Genomic DNA, 18,140 nt, shown 5'->3' with positions numbered 1-18,140 from the left:
CAAACAAACAGTTCACTGCAGCAAAAGTAACAAGCAAATGGTGTAAATAGTGGCACAGGAGCTCTGAGGAGTGCACTGGTTTAATTTCAGCTAATTTTCTGACCAATGCTTTGTTGTTAAGACCATGAAAAGCTTCATATTTTGCCCTTTTGGGCTTTTTTTTCAAGACACAGGAGTGTCTTGACCTGCAGTTTATTTAAGAGACACCCATGTGAAACGACTTGGCAGTTTAAATATGGACCGCAAGATGGCAGTATGGTCACGTGCGCCACATTTCTGTGGCCTACAGATAAAACTGCTCATTATCTACTGAACACCAGCACAGGTACTGAACAGCCTGTAGACTACACAGCTGTACTACTCCACAGCAGTACTGACATTTCACTGGCACAGTGTTGACACTGCACACCAAATAATTACATGTCTGACTTAAGGCAGGTTCAATAGAGTAGGCCTAGTAGCTGGAGAGCAGTTTTGTTTGTTTGTTTTAATGAGCTGCTATTATTTATTTTCTTGATCTTATATCACCATTTCATTACAAGGTCCTAATTTCTATATGACCAACTCTGTTGATTTTTCCCTCATGTTTTGCAATGGCAAATGATGTTAATTGATGTAAACATTTATCTACAGTAATTGATGTTAAACTGATAGTTAAGCAGACAGCTCTGTTCTTCAGGACAATTAAAGAAAAAAAGTAGGCCTATTTCCAATGGAATATTTTACCCAATTAATGCATGTCCAGTGTTTTCATACATAAAGAATTAAAGCTTGACTAAAAGCTAGACCATAGGCTGTATGTAGACATATATATCCATCCATCCATCCATCCATCCATTTTTTTCACCACTTATCCTACACAGGGTCGCAGGGAGCCTGAAGCCTATCCCAGGGGACCCGGGGCACATGGCGGGGGACACCATGGACAGGGTGCCAACCCATGGCAGGGCACAATCGCACACTCTCACACACCCATTCACTCGCTATGGACAATTTGGGAATGGCAGTCAGCCTAGAGTGCATGTGTTTGGACTGGGGGGAGGAAACCAGAGCACCCAGAGGAAACCCCTGAAGCATGGGGAGAACATGCAAACTCTATGCACATATATATATATATATATATATATATATATATATATATATATATATATATATATATATATATATATATATATATAAAATGTATGCACCTCCGGGGTTGAGGGTTCGAATCCTGCCTCCACCCTGTGTGCATAGAGTGTATATATATATATATATATATATATATATATATATATATATATATATATATACATAAAACTATGTGGCTTAGACCTGTTCCTAGCTAGCCAGGACATGCACTTATATTTATCACAATGACAGAGACACGACGCCGTAATAACACTTCATAATGTTTATTTAAGTTACTTGAAGGATCCACGTGCACTTGAAGGCGGCACATTGTGACCTGAAGCACAACACTTTTCCTTCAGAGCCTGTAATGAAATGTGTTTACTAGCGCTGGGTGGAGAAAATCACTGTTTTTGCGCCGTTTCGCTTTCAAAGCGCTCCTGTGATTGGCTGCTGACGGCTGTCAATCAAGCGTGGGCGGTATCTGCTGACCAATGATAGATGAGTTCCAGTACCGCCGCTTCCAGACCAGTGCTCGCCCTCAGTCTCTTTCACACACACACACACACACACACACATAGAGACACGCACACACACGCGCACACAAACACAGTGACAGGAGCACGCACGAGCGGAATACTAGCTTGGCTGAAACTTTGATCACAACTTCATAACAAAGCCTTCAGATGTCAGGCGCTCTCTGAGTCCTCGCGCTTAAACTCGGTTTAACGTACGGTTTCAACGCGTTACAAATGTAGGATAGGAGTGTTTACTTCTCACGAAACTTTTTTTCCTTTCCTCGCTGCCGTTTTTCCTGTTTTAAGCCGCGCTCTTGTGCGCGCCGTCGCGCCTGAGTCACTCGCGCGCCGCCAACTCTATGTGACGTTGGGCGTTTGTCGGTACCATGGCGGAAGCGGCCCAACAGCAACAACAACAGCAGCAGCAGCTGGTCGACATCGACCCGGACTTTGAGCCCCTGTCGCGGCCCCGATCATGCACTTGGCCGCTGCCCCGGCCCGAGTTCACCAACCCCGCCGACTCGAGCACGTCCTCGCCGGCCCCGTCTGTCAAGCACGAGCCGAGCGGCACTGCGGACTTCCTCACGAGCCTCAGCCTGCTTGAAGAATCCGAGGACTATGCTGACGACAAGCCGCTTGTCTTGTGCCCAGATTTCCAGTGCCAAGAAAACTGCGGGCACCGGCAGCAGCAGCAGCAGCAGCGGCCGCAGATCTCCGGCGCTCCGCTCCCCCCGCAGCAGCAGCAGCAGCAACAGGTGCCGTTACTTTCCTCCTCTTCCACAGCCGCGGCGGCGCAGAGGAAGAGCGGCTCGGCACGCCGCAACGCCTGGGGCAACATGTCATACGCTGACCTGATCACCAAGGCCATCGAGAGCTCGCCCGAGAAGCGCCTGACTCTCTCGCAGATCTACGACTGGATGGTGAAGAGCGTGCCTTACTTCAAGGACAAGGGCGACAGCAACAGCTCCGCCGGCTGGAAGGTATTTATGCCGTGCACAGAGTTACATTACACGTGCAATCAGGGAACAACACTGAGCAGTGCAGCTTATTGCATGGCCATGAGTTTTTAAACATTGGATTGTCAGTTCCTAGTCGCTGGTTTGAATGAGGGATTTTTGGCGTCTCATTAAGTCTACCACATGGGGAATTAGAGTGCACACAACAGGTCCAGTGCTGCCAATGTCCCACTGCCAGTCATATGACAGGTCCCGAGTAAAGTTAGGCATGAAGTGTCTGCTGACGAAGAGGATTCCTGGCTCTGGATGCATATAGTCTACAGCTGTGCTGTGTTACTAAGTGCTGTGTGTGTGTGTGTCTGTGTGTGTGTGCGCGCGTGCATACTGTCTGGCATTGGGGTTTTAGGAGTTCTCTCTTCTTTCATGCATGCTAAAAAAATGTGAGAACAGTGCCATTACCATTTATAATGGTAGACATTGATTCACCACTCACATAAACAAAGAGTGGGAAAGCTCCAGACCCTCGAGGCCACCACAGTTTAACCCCAGGTGGCATAGTGTTCTGATGTCAGTTGCGACACTACAGCTTCTTTAGATGGCACAGACACCCTCAGGCTTTGTCATGTTCCTCGTACGCCTGAAGCCACCTGACAACCAGAGAAACAAAAAACATTCCTGTGGAAATCCATGGAAACCACCTTGTGAGACAGGAGCCAAAGTTACGTTGTTAGGTGTAGTACCTTGTCGCACCACACGCTATTAATAACCAACGGCTTATGCGTCAATTCGCCCACGATGCATGCCAGGTATGTTTGCATGAAAGACTACACATGCAGACAAACCTCGGTTCCACCCACTGATTTGAGTTCATTGTCCCAGCATTCTTCAGGCTTTGTGCTTTTGTGATTGCGATTTTGCAAGCTTAGTGCTCTCTGACCTGCCTAAATGTGTATATGAGTCACTCCGAGAGTGTTCTCCGTCACGAAAAGACGCTGCTTACTTATGACACACGCTACGTAATAACGCAGACATGTTTTGATTCAGTTTTTGAAAAGGAATTTGGTGGAACAGTATTCATGACGTCTGTTCTTGCTCCAGTGTTGTGGTTGTAAAAGTCATTTGATCTCACTGACTGGGTAACTCATGGGCATAAGGAATACAGTATGTGAAGTTTTAGGTCGATTGGTGGCTATTATGTTTTCATTCTGATACCATAAACTCTTACAGTTACACTTACGTTATCCTTTCGTGTTATAAGTCTTCGGGTTCGTTTGCGTATGGTATTGTGTCTAAAAGTTAGAAACAACTCAGGTTTCCTAACTGTTTTGCTCACAACTCCAGTGCCTGTATAGATGAACACTACGTTCTTATTGTCCTGCAGGCGTTGAGAGTGAGAGTGTAAATATGGTCAGTCTATGTGAGAGTGTGTGGGGGGAAAAAAAACAAGGCATCACTACACTGCTTCTTCTTACATGCTCTATTGAGCTTGTAAGCAACTTTACAGCTTCTTTTGTCAAGGCTACTAAGCGGAAGTGGAGAAAAGATGCTGAGTAGGAGGGCACAGACATTTATACCTGATCTGTTCTTCAGATAAAAGTGTGCATCCTTTTCAGTAATGGAGAGAAAGACACATAGAGAGAGAAATTGTGAGTGCCACAGGCACTTTCCCTGATTCATTGGGCTTAAATTGTTGACTCGTGGAGTGGAGAGGAATTCTGAAACAGGTCCAGTTGAACTCAAGTCCAGAGTGTAAACGGATACTTTTTACAAAGTAACTCATACTGCTTTAATGTCAAACCTCCCAGGGAGAAACCCTTGTGGCCATGCCGGCTGCGATCTCCTCTACTAGCATGAGACACAAGGCTGTGCTGTACATAGAGAGTACAACAAAAGGTATTTGTTGAGCTGCACAAAAAAATCGTATTTAAATCACGATCTTCATTCATTTCTCAATGCAGTTCAATTCAAGAGCAATTGATTCTGCATAATTTTGCACTTTTGCAACCATTGCATAAAATCGTATAAAAGAATGCCACTATTCACTGTAACTAATAACCATAGACGTTGTATCACATGACCTCATCCATGCACCTGAAGCTCTAAGAGTCTACAGAACAAAAAGGGGGAAACAACGTTGAAAAACTGCAAGTGAATTTTAAAATGTTATGGCTGCACAAAAAAAAAAAATGCATTATGCATAAAGTGCATTTATCAAGACTGATTTTCACCTACACGTGGCCATGAGTTGCTCTTACAGAAGAACAGAAACAACAGCTATTTATTTACCCAGTCGTTAATATTCATGGTTTCTTTTTAAATTTGGGAGGACACCCTAAAATGATTAAAGATATATACTAAATAGCAGTTATTTTTGCTCAGGATTTTATTGTAATACAAACATTCCAATAAATCAATAATTCAAAATGCAGGCAAGCCCTCATTCACATACATCCGCAAGGAAACTGCAGTTCCCACAGTCTGCTACAGTAATGTAAGCGTTTCAAAAACGCTGTATGCATATTGTTCCTTACAAAGTTGGTCACAGAATCATGAGTGCGAATTGTGAATTCAGTTCTAAGTTCAAAAAATTGTGATTCGTATTTCATCAAGAATCATGCAGCTCTACGTATATATGGAAATGTCATGAATTTATTTGTTCTGGTAGGATGGCATCACAATAAGACATAAAAGTTTATTATAAACTCTCTATGCTTGGAGTATAGATTGCTCTGGGATATTATAAGAGCACTCGGCTCTTTTTCTTAAATGAACATTAACATAATACACATATTAAATTAACTTTACATATTAAACACCTGGCTCCTGGTCTTTAGGTACAGATACAGGTATTCCTGCAGAAGTGCACAGCCGTAGCAATTAACAGACTCAAAATCATCTCTAATAGCCCCAAATTTCCAGCACTTTTTGGAATTTAATAACCAAGTGAATGGCACTGATTGTAAATGGAAGATATTCAGTGAGCCATTTCCGTGCAGTAAGAGGTGAGTCATCATGTCCTTTGCTGCTGAAGCCTTTCTCAGCCTCTTAGTGCATTAAGAGAGCTGACTATAGTTCAGTTTTTTTCATCAGAAAAAAGCACATGAAGTGCTATACATGAGATTGATGACTAGACTTAGAGTACACCTTTCATGCAAATTTCTATTAAAAGTAGGCAAAAGATTAAACCAATGTGAGCAGTGGCTCATTAATTTGTCAGTTTGTGTTGAACATTTAGCATCGGTGTGTTCAGAAGATTACACGTGACTGTGCGCAGCACTGTTTCTCTACACAAACACACCTAGCCAGATGTCTTTGCTCCGTGCACAGATGACCCTGTGTCTGCTCTTCCTGTTACTTCTATACGACACAGACGTCACTCGGCTAGTGCAAATATTTGAGGCAGCACATGGCCACCAATCATCAGTGTTGGCTTACAAGCCAAGAATCGATTTTTCCCGTCCTTCAGTACGTCACACTTCACTCTCATGATAGCGCATTCTCCACCACCTCCGCCAGTCACCTGAACCTCTTTGAAAACAAACTAAAGCTTGCTTCCAGCATTCAAGTGAAGGGCATCGTGTTGAATCGAAATCATTTCTTACTACAATCATTTCACAGATCTTTTGGATGGCCAGTGTTGTGTAAAGGCACTGCTGTGTAAGGAATAAAACACGACTGGGTGTGCTGTAAAATCAGTGACAAAGTGTGGTATGTTACCACCTGGAAATACTACTGCTTTTTATTATTTTATCGATACGTGTAATATGGTGGAACATCCAAGAAACAAGTTAAGAAGGCAACAAAGAGGCAGCTTGTCAAGTTACAGAGAAACTGCAAAGCCCTCTGTCCTGAAGACTTTCTTCAAGTTATAGCCTTACCTCTGACTGGTACAAAGCACTGACACTGGAGACTCATTCCAAAATGTCAATACGATATGGTGAGGTTTTCTCCTCGCCATCAGCAATGATCACCATACCAACAAATACACGTTTTTAAAATCTGTTTATGTGCAGTGCCCATTGTACAAGTCTTTGTGTCTTCTGACCAGTCAAGCATTCAACAGCGCCTTGATATAATTACTTTTAAAATTAGGAGTTATTAAAAATTGTCAACCTATGATGTTATATTTGCTGCAAAGCTGGAGAAGAAACTGGAGACTTTTGGTTGCCTGAAAAAGGGATACCCATTTTCTATAAGTTCTTAAGTGTTATACACTTGTCAAGCAGTAAGTCCATGTGTATTTATTGTGCTTATTAATACCAGTTTATGCAGTGCTGATGTAACGAAGATTTAAGACCGGTACAAATTATGCCACTGAGCCAAATGTGTAACATTAATCTGAGATAAATGTATTGAATATTTATAGTCAGGACAGCAGTCTAAGCATGAACGGCATTATATTTAAATTATATTTACTTATATTTCTGTGTACATATAAATATGTGAACATCAGTGGAGAAGAAAATCCGGTAATTCCGGAAAAAGATTTTTGTCTGTTTTAGTTACTGAAAAACACACCAAACTCAGTGGTTTTGAGCCAGCATCAAAATTTTACTAAAAATCCTAACCTGACATTTTTGTTCAAGCGCCTTTCTCACTGATTATTGGACTAAGCCGTGGCTGTCGTCTGCGATTACACGTCCTAAGAATATTGGTGAGTTTGGGAAACTGGATGACATCAGCGGAGAAAATCTGTGCCTCAAATATGAAGCTCCCATTGGGACGACATGATCGAGTCCTGCACTGTGACTAGAAGGCTGTGTTTTCCAGAGTGCCTGACCTTCTCCTCTTCCACCCACTTCTTCCTTTCTTATATCCTGGCAGAGGCTGCTCTTCCGCCAACACCAGCACGGGACGCTCCAAACATGACTTGGCATAAACTCGGGTAGATGTCAGTAGGCACAGACGCCCAGAACAGAGTGCTTCTCTCTAGCCCCCCAGGGCTGACAGTCTCAGTGCAAGGTTCACTGGGTTCAGATAAGGTGACACCTCTTGAAGGTTGCATAACGAGACGTTTTACAGGAATCCAAGAGCCCTGGGCCAAAATGCGATGGCACTTGTTAGTGAGTGGAGCATTTGGAAAGATGAAGCCTTTTAGCGACGCACGCGACAAACCTGAGCCAAGTTTCTAAACTGGGTTACAACAGACAAATGACGTGAGACAGTAACACAGACATGCTAGTCACATCCCTGACTTTTTTAACATTCGTTTGCCTTCCTACCCGTCTTGTTCAAATGTTCATTTCAATCTACTGTATTCCATTTTTTATTTTTTTTTGGTTTACTGAGTCACCTTCCTGGCATGTGAGTTGTCTTAAAAAGCAGAGGTGTGTGTGGATAGGCGCATTCATACATGAATGTAACTACATGATGTATTGTGAGATGGCTAAGTATGCATTCAGTGCTTTTCTGCCCAGAGCACACAGTGAAAAACATAAATTTGACTGTGAATATGCAGACAGGTTTTCAGCCTGGATGCAACGGTCATCATTTATGAAATTCAGCACCTTGTTTGGGGTCTGCCAACAACCCAGAGAGTGAGAGAGAGAAAGAATATTAAAAAAAAAGAATGTCTTTGTGCTTCTTCTCCAGACTAAACATACCACTGACAAGCAGAATGAAGAGAAAAGGAAAATGATCTGTATTTAGTACTCAGCGAATGCTGAAACCCTCCAAGAATCGTAGTAGTAAAGCAACGGACAAACTGTCAGCGCCTTTCCAAGCTGCTGCCGACAGGCCAAAACTAGTCCACTATTTATCCAAAAAAATAAATAAATAAAAGGATTTATGAGCAACAACGAAACTCTTCTCAGCACTGCACAATTTGTAAGTGTCCAGACGCCACTGTGGAAGTCTTTCTGAGAAGCTGGTACTGTACGTCATTTGGTGTGATTTTACTTGGAGGTCACTGACTCTCAATCTGAGTTTGTTTATCAAACAAGATCCCGTGTTTATCCGTTTAGCCAATCAGGTGAGGACATGTATTTGCAGCCGAATGACATTGTGATCTGAGCGTGGAAGTAAAAGCTTGAGAGGTCAGAGGGTTCCAAATAGGAATCAGGCAAGTGCAGCAGAGCTTAAAACGCATGGTATGTAAAAATTACAGCTAGGGGGTGTGGTGGAGAAGTATTTTGGGGCATGATATCAGAAGAGCATTGGCACCTCGCCCCATGTACTCTCCTATGCCTATTTGTGTGTGCTGTCAGGGTGGTGTAAGAGAGGCCTCGATCCTGCTCAAGCCACAACACAGCACACTGCTATTTCAGCATACTGCTGGCCAAAGTCCAGGGACAGTACATCACAACCTCATGATTTAGTTTAGCAGTGCATGTATTCTGTGTCTGTGTATGTGTGTGAGTGGTCAGACAGTATGTTCACTATGTTACCAATGCTAATGTTTGAGTGGTGTAAAATATAATGCGGGCGGAGCAGGAGGGGGAATCATTAATTTATCATCTGCTCATATAATATTAAGCTTCACTGGGTAGCGATCTGATTCAAGAGCAGTTGTATCTTAAGGCTTGATCCATTTTTGTGACTCCTTCTACGTTTGAGTCTATTAAATCATCAAATATTAGGCTACATTACTCTTAAATGTTAAAACTTACATCAGCATGTTAACAAGTGAGATTATTTAAAAGCAGGCTGTACTTTCCTAATTTAATAGTTTAATCTCAAAGTATTCACCGATCCACCCAAAAGTGTTGTGTCTGCTGATGAATTAGTGTGTAAGAGAGTCAGCTAGTGACATTATGTCTAGATCACTGACAGAAATCGTTTAGGTCATGGGTTGGAAATTATTCCATATTATGCTGGCCAACTCTCCAACAGACCAAGAAAACACTTAAGCCAGACTTCCTGTGACTGTTTCCCAACATCTAACGGCAAAGATTTTCATCCACGATGTGCAGATACCTCATGCAGAGAACTGACTAAATGGGTCACAAACAGTGCTTTTAAGCAGAACCAACCTCAGCTCCACACGTAGGCCAACTCGTCCCAGGGCACTGACACAAGCCAGTTTCTCCGCCTCATGTTTCTCTTTCTGCTCCGTTTACAAAAGTGTTTGATGGCGCGAATACACATATTGGACCATTTAAAAAGCAAGCAGTCATGGTGCGTGAGTCAGAGTGAGTCACAGAGCTGTTTTGGCGAACCGGGAGGAGAGACGCGTGCGAGGAGAGGCAGTGTGTCAGTGTAGCTGTAGGGCTGAGCTCTTGTCAGGCTCATGGATACATGCACAGCTTGTTTTTCTCATTGTAACCTATCCATTGAGTGGTATGTAATGTGGTCTCATGTTAAAGCAGTTTTGCTGATGCATTTATGATAAATGAAATTAACGTGGAACGGTTACTATTACCAATTTTAGTCCCTTAAACCTGATATACAACGTTTAAGTGAACAAAATGATCGAGCCATATCATATCATCATTCCTTTCCTAATTGTGCATTTAGATAAAACTTTTGGTTTAACTTTTGGTCATATATTGGCCTAGGAAGGCAAAACACAATGTGATCATCATTCAAGTGGTTATAGTCAAGAGAAAAATTGTTAGGAAACTGGGAAATATGGACACTGAGCATAAGGTAGCTACTGAAGCTAATGATTTAGCTAGCTAGTACACGAGCCCTGTATGAAGGTATGGTGACAATGGAAATGAGACAAAATAGTCAGCAAAATCAACATTTTCCTCAGATATGTTGGTAATTTACTGAGAAAAAGCAATTATTACAATTACATTGTAATTACACTTAGCATAAGCCTCAAACTGAACTTCCATGAGTTTTACTACATCAAGAAATATCAACAGTGAACTCGAACCAATCAGAATTTTTATCTTTTCTTATAATTATTACCTAATAGTACATTTAAAAATGACTCGTGATTTCAGTGTTTTGACATAGCAGGGCAAACACATGATATGCTTGCCACTCATGTAGTTATAGTCATAAGAAAGATTGTGGAAAAAGAGGGAAATATGGACACTGAGAGTAAGCTAGCTGCTGAGGCTAACAATTTGGCTAACTAGCACGTGAGCTTTTTATGAAGGTACAGTGACAGTGGAAATGAGATGAAACAGTCGGCAATATCAACATTTTTCTCAGATATGTTGGTAACTTAATTTAAGAATTTAGAAAAGGCAGCATGTTATTAAAATGACACTTTTAGCATCATCTGAGCTTCCATGTGCTTTGCCATATCAAGAAATGTCAAAAGTGAGCTATCAAAAAATGTTGTTCTTAAGAAATATTCTCATAAACATGGTATTTAGTTGCTAAAATATGACAGGAACTAGAAAGAGTGAAAAAAGGGGTAGCTCTGTGAATGCTAAGCTTGAATTATTTGTTTCATGTGATGCTGAAGGATAAGGGTTTATTTTCTGAGGGACAGTATTCCAGAAGTGTTGGAAGGGGCCACACAGAGTGAACACACACACACACACACACACACACACACAAACACACACTCACCAGGAGAGAACCTAGGCACTATTCAAGACAAGATACTAAGTCACACTGTCTAAGAGCCTACTTCTAGGCACGACTGCAGATACCTTACTAATGCTATGCGTGTGAGTGTATGAGATAATGTGTGTGTTGAATCCAGTGTCAGTGCTTGAGATTTTAGCAGTCATTTTTATGAGCCCATTTGCCGCCAAGGGCTCAAACCACAGGCATTAGACTCTCCACATTGTTGTGCAACTCCTGCCCTAAAGCGATTATGAGTGGTGCCTGTCAGGCTGGCCCACCACACTCACGCACACACTGCCCGGTTTGCTTCATGCTCACACTCACTCTGAAGCACATGCATAAATAATCATGAACTCAGGACATTTCCCTGCATGACGTGTAAACTGTATGTACACACAGATAGTGACACACACACACAAACACACACAAACAAATGCCAATGTCACAAAAGGAACTGTGCTTTTGCATCTTGCTGGTTTTGTGTTAGGAGCAAAAAGAGCTCTGCTGTCCACGGTAGACTGATGTGCTGCTTCTCTGACCTTATCTGACATGCACACAATGTGGGAATTCCTTTGGCATCTTTTTAGGTTGCTGTCTACTATGGCATCTGGTTTCTTTGCTTTCTTTATCAGTGTTTCTCTCTTTCTTCTTCACTTCCTCACTTCTTTATAGATTCATAGGAATGAAAAGCAGTCACGGTCTTGCACAGCAAAATGCATTTATGACAATTCAACAGAGCACATATTCAAGAAAAAAACAAGCATAATAACTGGAATAATAGTAATCTTATGACTAATTACTAATAAATGATTTTTTCTCTTTGTTTATAATGCTTTTTATCCTAGTCTTAATGGCATAAATGGAGGCCCACACCTTTAAAAGTGCTGTTAATGGAACCTGTTTACCACTTTTCAGCAGTGCGAGTGTGTTTTGTGGGGGTGTTGGAGGGGGGGGTGTGTGTTTTTGGGATGGTAAATTCCTGAGCAGAGGCCGAGCCAGTCGGGCAGATTAACCGTGTGCCCACATGTGCACTCGTTTTTGTCTCAATGAATCATTGATGTGTTGGTACGCCAGCCTGCTGGAGCAGAGTGTGCAGAGGCAACCAAACAGGCGGGATTTTTGAGTCTTTTTTTTTCTTCTTTTTTTTCCGCTGCCCATGCCGTCTGTGTTTTCATGCCTGGGATTCCCATGCAATATTCTTTCCATTCCACAGGTTACTTCCATATTGACTGTCGGGAAGCAAAAGTGCACAGTGAATTTTTAACTCTGTGTATGTGAGTGTTAATAGACGTTTACACATCTCCTCACTGTTCAGAGCTATACTAATCCTACTGAGCAGGCACTGGATATACTCAGTGGCCTAATTTGCTTTCAGAGTACAAACTGTAATTATTGTTCTGAGTATCATCACTTGCTCTGAAAACATCTGCCCTAGCATGTCTTTTTTTAAGTTCAGAAAACAATAGTACTGTATGATGCAGTGTTTGAAGTGGTAAATATTTCTTTAAACCCAAAGCTCTAGTGTGTCTGTATATTAACTGGACTAAATAGATTTGCTGCCTGTTTGCGGCCTCTTTGAGGTTCATGCTGATTGATTTTTTTCCCCCTACATGTTCAAACAGTTCTTTTTAAAGGTCAGAACTTTTGGAATACTTTTTTGTTTGGCCAACTCTCATTTTTTTTAGTTATTTAAGCATTTTTGAGGTATTTGTTAATGAATCATTATTTTTCTCTGGTGTCTACTGAACCATGTAAATACCACTAGTGATCTTAAACACATTTAAAGTGATCCTGAGATGCCAAAAAATAGTTTTTAGCATTTTAACACTGAGATCCCAGGCTATTCATCATTGCCAGAGGAATAAAACCATCCTGACTGAACATGCCCTCTTCCTTGAGGCTTGGTCATCTATTTCAAGAAAAGAATATTCCAGTATTATTCCTACTCTGATTAGAAAAACTGAGTAATTCAAACAGCGATTCATGTCTAATATCATGGCCCACACTTTTACCATAAGCCATGGGTTGACACATCAGTCGCACCTCATTTGGAAATGTACAGTCTTAATCAAAGATGCTGAATCACATTTACAGAGTCAATCTGAATCTATTGCTCTTAATAGTAAGCTAAATTTGGACTGCTTTCTCATGAGGTGACTGATAGGTAAGTATAGGTAAAGAGGTTAATTCCACTTATATCCCAACAATTCGCCAATGCTTACCATTTTTATTCACTAAAGAATGGCACATCATACTTTGTTATCCATTTGTAGGAACATTTAATGTTGTGGAACGTCTGCAAATCAAGTTAGTTCCTGTTATCACTTGCATTATAGCAGCTATAAACGGTCATTCTTTGTCTTTCTTTTGAAATTAATAAGACAAAAAATGCAGCTTGTAATTTAGATACTGCAAAAACCTATCCAAGACCTATGTCCTTAGACTTAGACTGTCCTGTGGCCGAAAGCTCACAACTTTATCTCTAACTGTCATAAAGTGCTGGCACTGGAGATGATAAATAAGCGTATCCTGAAATGTTAACTAAGTGTATCCTTACAGAAAACTTCATCATATCAACTATTATACTTTTTAAAATTAGACCATGTTTCTAATCTATTATTTATTAGTCCTTGAATACACGGAACATCTATCATATTCGTCACTGTGAATGAGCTGCTATTATAGAAACAATAACCTACTATGCCAAGTGCATTAATATAAACCTGTGGTCTGTCTTAGATTTGCGCTACTGACAGAGCTGCTGTTATAGAAGGTTCTAAGCGTTTTCCTTATATTCAATATATTATATTCAGTATTTATAATTTGCTTATTATATTCAAAATATTTAACAAGGAAAATGAGGAAAAATGAAACAATTAATAAATATAATATATTTTAATGTACTGTTAGCTGCTTGCTGCTTTAAATAACAATGGAGTTGTTCAGTGTTATGGAAGTACTTCCAATTACCTTCAGAAAAATGTGACACATGTATTGTGATATGATATTCTGATAACCTGGCCCTGTATCATAGAATATTATAGAACACTGGCATCATATATTGTTTATCCACCAAATTTGGTCATGGCAACACACAATTATTACAACATTATGACTCTATCTCCCTCTGTTATGAATAGGCCTGTAAATTCAAATTGGTCTAACCACTAACAGGAAGTCAACCCTTTAAAAAAAGCATTAAGGTATGCAGCAGTGCAGCGATGATGTCAGCATTATGGGGCGGAGCTATGACTCTGACGCCAGTGGAATGGGATCTTCCTGTTCTACTTCCTCTCTCGCCTGGACCTTTCGTCCTTCCTTCCCACGGACTCTTCCCTCTCTGCCACAAGGCTCAGTTGGAATGTTAATGGAACAGAAGTGGAATTTTCATGATTGATCCTTTTAGGTTGACTGAAAGCCATATGGGATTACAGTCAACTTACATTTAGTGAGGGCTTTCAATCAACCGTCTTCTGTAAAAGTTGACCTCTGTTGTAAAATTTAAAGCTCAATCTCTCCTAGTTTAGACTCCGAATAAATGAATGCTAGGTTATATTTAAGGCTTCTACTTGAAGAATATCCTTTGGAGCCTTATCGTAACTTTTTGAAGGATTTTCTTGAGTATATGTAACTTTCCCAAGGGTAACTGGATTCTGTCATTTGCTGGTCTCTTTTCCTGTTGCGTAACCAAATCCAGAGCCAGAGGGGGGGCTAGAACAGATGTGTGTCGCTGGTGACTCTTGGTATGAAACTATTACATGTGCATGCATTCCCTTAGGACACTGACAAAGAAGACTACCAGTTCTGTCTGTCATTCCTACTCTCGTTATAACCTATGAAAGTAACAAGATTTGCCTTCTTAGATCATAATGCACTTTAATGGATATGTCTGGCCTTTGGTCTGGGTTTGGGACTAACAAGCAGTGTATGAAATATAATTACCCAAAAGCACAAATAACCTGTTCAGCGCAAACCATGCTAATGCAATGAAGGCATGTGTAGCCTGACTCGTGTCTGTCTGGTGACGTTTGCAGTGTGATGTGTTTTTGTGGTTGACGTTAGACGTCTGTCAAGTACTGTTTCTACTGCTGTCAACTTGTATGGTAAAAATAGGCTTGGTTGTAGTGCAGTTGTGGTTTTGCTCAAGTAAAGCTAACCTGTCTTTCAGGAGAAAACGGGAGGACAAAGCAACAGGTCTACTACTATTGCTGTGTATGGCCTATTTATTTCAGGGCCTGGAAATGTAATCAGCAAGGATAGTCGCAATAACCAGGAAAAACACTTGTTACTACCGCAACACCAGCAAAATACACAGGATCCTGAGAAAGTCTTTGGTCCTCGCTTCATAGGCTAGTGCCTTGCTTGTTCTGAAAACTTTCAGGCTATCCATCCATACTTCAGCAGCGTGAGGTTGCGTGACAGTTAGCCTCACTTAATGTCCACAGGACCTAAAGGAGGTCTCCTGTGGCCAGGCTGGGACAACACCCCAAGGGCAAGAGTCTACACTGTAGCCTAGTCTGCTGATAGCTAACACACAGACTGCAAGCAAACCCACGTCTGAAGCCCCACCTCACCAATCCTGACACAAGCTTGTGTGTCACTCTTACACTGCTTCTTTATACCAGTACAACACAGCCACACACACTCCAAAATAACGCTTCTACCACCTTGACCACCACAAACATGACTCTGTCCATTCATGGGGTCAATTTCGAGAAGACAGCAGCAATATAGACACTTGTATGATAGCGAGTGTGAATTAGAGGTCAGTAGAGTTTAATAAATGTATTTAATATTTATATCCACAATTCATATATTTCTGTAAAGCTGCTTTGTCTTTTTGACAATGTCCATTGTTAAAAGTGCAATGCAAATAAAATCGAATTGAATTGATTTGAGTTTACTGGAGTTTTATAGTTAGTCGTTTTACTCAGCAAAAAATCTGTTGCAGCATATAATACAGCATGGTGCTCAAGAAACAATAATCCTCTCTCATGTTTTTATCTTTCAGTTGTGGGAACTGAGCTGATCTAGAGCTGATCCCTGATCAGTGCTTCCCACACTATTCTTTAGTAATCGCTTTATCCTGGTCAGCGTCATGGTGGATCCGGAGCCTGTCGCGGGAACACTGAGGATGACAGAAGTACGCTCTGGACGGGATGTCAGTCCACTGCAGAGCACACACATTCACAGACTCATTCACACCTAAGGGCAATTTAGAGTCCCCAATCAGTCTGCTAGCCTGTTTTTGGGAGGTGGGTGGAAACCAGAGAACTGGAAGAAAACCCATGCAGACATGGAGAGAACATGTGAAACTCTGCACAGGCAGTAACTCAAGCTCAGGATCAAACCAGGGACCCTGGAACTATGAGGGGGCAACGCTACCTGCTGTGCCACCATTCCACCCTGTCATGTAATTATTTAATTAAAAATGACTAATGAAAAAGGAATTTATTATTAGACTTGGAATTTTAGTCATTTTTTAATCTTCTTTAAACTCTGCCATGATTAACAGACACAGCAATAACTACTCAAATCAGTCGCTAAAACTCTGTAAAGTACCTCACTGGTTGTCCTACTGCACTAAGCTGCCCACATAAAGGTTACAGATGTATTTCCTGTCATTACAGGGACATGGAAAATCTACAAAGACACAAAGCATGAGAGTTTCTGTCTCTCTGTTTCCTCCAAAGTTGCTTACCAAAGCCAGCAGTAGCACTCTCGGTTTGATTCATCACCTACTTTCGTGCTGACGTCACAGTGGTTTGTTAGTCACTACCTTGTCACCCTGTGGCCAAACCCACATACAGTTTGCTAAAAGAACTTGTCTCGGTCTTCTATTTGGAAGTCAAACTTGTTACCTGGATGACATTTTGACAGAATTATTAAGAACTGTCCACCTTAAATACAGCACCTTGCCAAGAGGAAATGGCTTTTTGTTTAAGGTGATTCATTTTCTTGAGTAATAACTTTGTGGAAGTGTCTTTTTCAAGTGCTACCTCACAACATAGGTGTTTAGTAACCATTGGAGATACAGCGGAAAACCTGTAAGAGACTTCCTATTTTCCTCCTTTTCCTCTTGTTTTGCTACTAACAGAGTGGCACGTTTTGATTCGGAAATGTAGGCTCTTGAACCCGTCGTCTTCAGATAGTTTGGCTTCACTCAGCGGACGGTGACTGCAGTGTTTTTGCACAGAGTGCAGAGGCATTAGCAGGATCGGTATCAGTGCTAGCCAGCACTTCCTGTGCGGATACAATGGAGGAGGAAGTCTGCTAATAGCACAGCTCTCGGCTGCTTTGCTGTACTCTCCTGCTCTTTGCCCCTAACCCACACCCAAGCCGGGTTCATTCCTGCCTGAATGCCACAGAGGGGCCCTCGAAGAGTCACTGAGTGCATAAGCTAATAAGCCACATAGAGCAGCCTAATTTACACTACACACCAAACAACAATCATAGCACTCAGTTAGTGTATATATTTAGATTAAGGCGTTCAAACTGGTTTGATAAACTTCATTTATCAAACTGGATATGAACAAATGTAATCGCAGGAGCATTTACACAAGAAAAGTGGTGATCATTAAAATCCAGTTAGATCAGAAAAACATTCATATCCTAGGAGAGCCCCTGAGGTTGTGTGAATTTATAGGCTTCAAATCGTATAATTGGAATGAGTTACTGCAGTTTTATATACAGATTACATTATCAAGTTTAAATAGCTTATTGATTCCAACTGCACTTGCAGATTTAATGTCTGTAAAACTCTTGTTTCATATTAGTGACTTAAGAAATCCATAAATTAATGCAAATAACACTAGCTATTCTATTAGGACAAAAAAATGCAACTGTATAACAGGAGAAAGTGTTGCGCTGCAGTGGCTAAGCTGCATTACTGGAAGATTTAGCACACTCCACCTTTAGGACGTGTTTTTTTGCAGATTAGTCTTTTTTTTTTTTTTTTTTTTTTTTTCATTTTTAGGTGTGTTTTTTATGGAGATCCAACATGAACATGGTTTGTTAGAATGTTCTTTCTCAAAACAAACTCTTTTTAAAGTAAACATTAAAGGAATACTCCAGGGACTGTCAA

At 41.2% G+C, this 18,140-nt stretch overlaps 1 protein-coding gene across 2 annotated transcripts in view; it reads left to right on the top strand.

Moving 5' to 3' along the window:
* The first annotated feature begins 1,654 nt into the window (after positions 1-1,654).
* foxo1a (forkhead box O1 a) overlaps positions 1,655-18,140 on the top strand; it is a 35,456-nt gene continuing 18,970 nt past the window's right edge. For both annotated transcript variants that reach the window (XM_053239619.1, XM_026934884.3), the window contains exon 1: positions 1,655-2,608. In XM_053239619.1, the coding sequence (XP_053095594.1) occupies positions 2,015-2,608 (594 nt within the window). In that variant the 5' untranslated portion in view covers positions 1,655-2,014. The remainder of the gene's footprint in view (positions 2,609-18,140) is intronic.

The sequence above is a fragment of the Pangasianodon hypophthalmus genome, chromosome 14 (genome assembly GCF_027358585.1).
Source record: "Pangasianodon hypophthalmus isolate fPanHyp1 chromosome 14, fPanHyp1.pri, whole genome shotgun sequence".
NCBI classification, from domain to species: domain Eukaryota; kingdom Metazoa; phylum Chordata; class Actinopteri; order Siluriformes; family Pangasiidae; genus Pangasianodon; species Pangasianodon hypophthalmus.
This window is presented reverse-complemented; position numbering and strand designations above follow the sequence as displayed.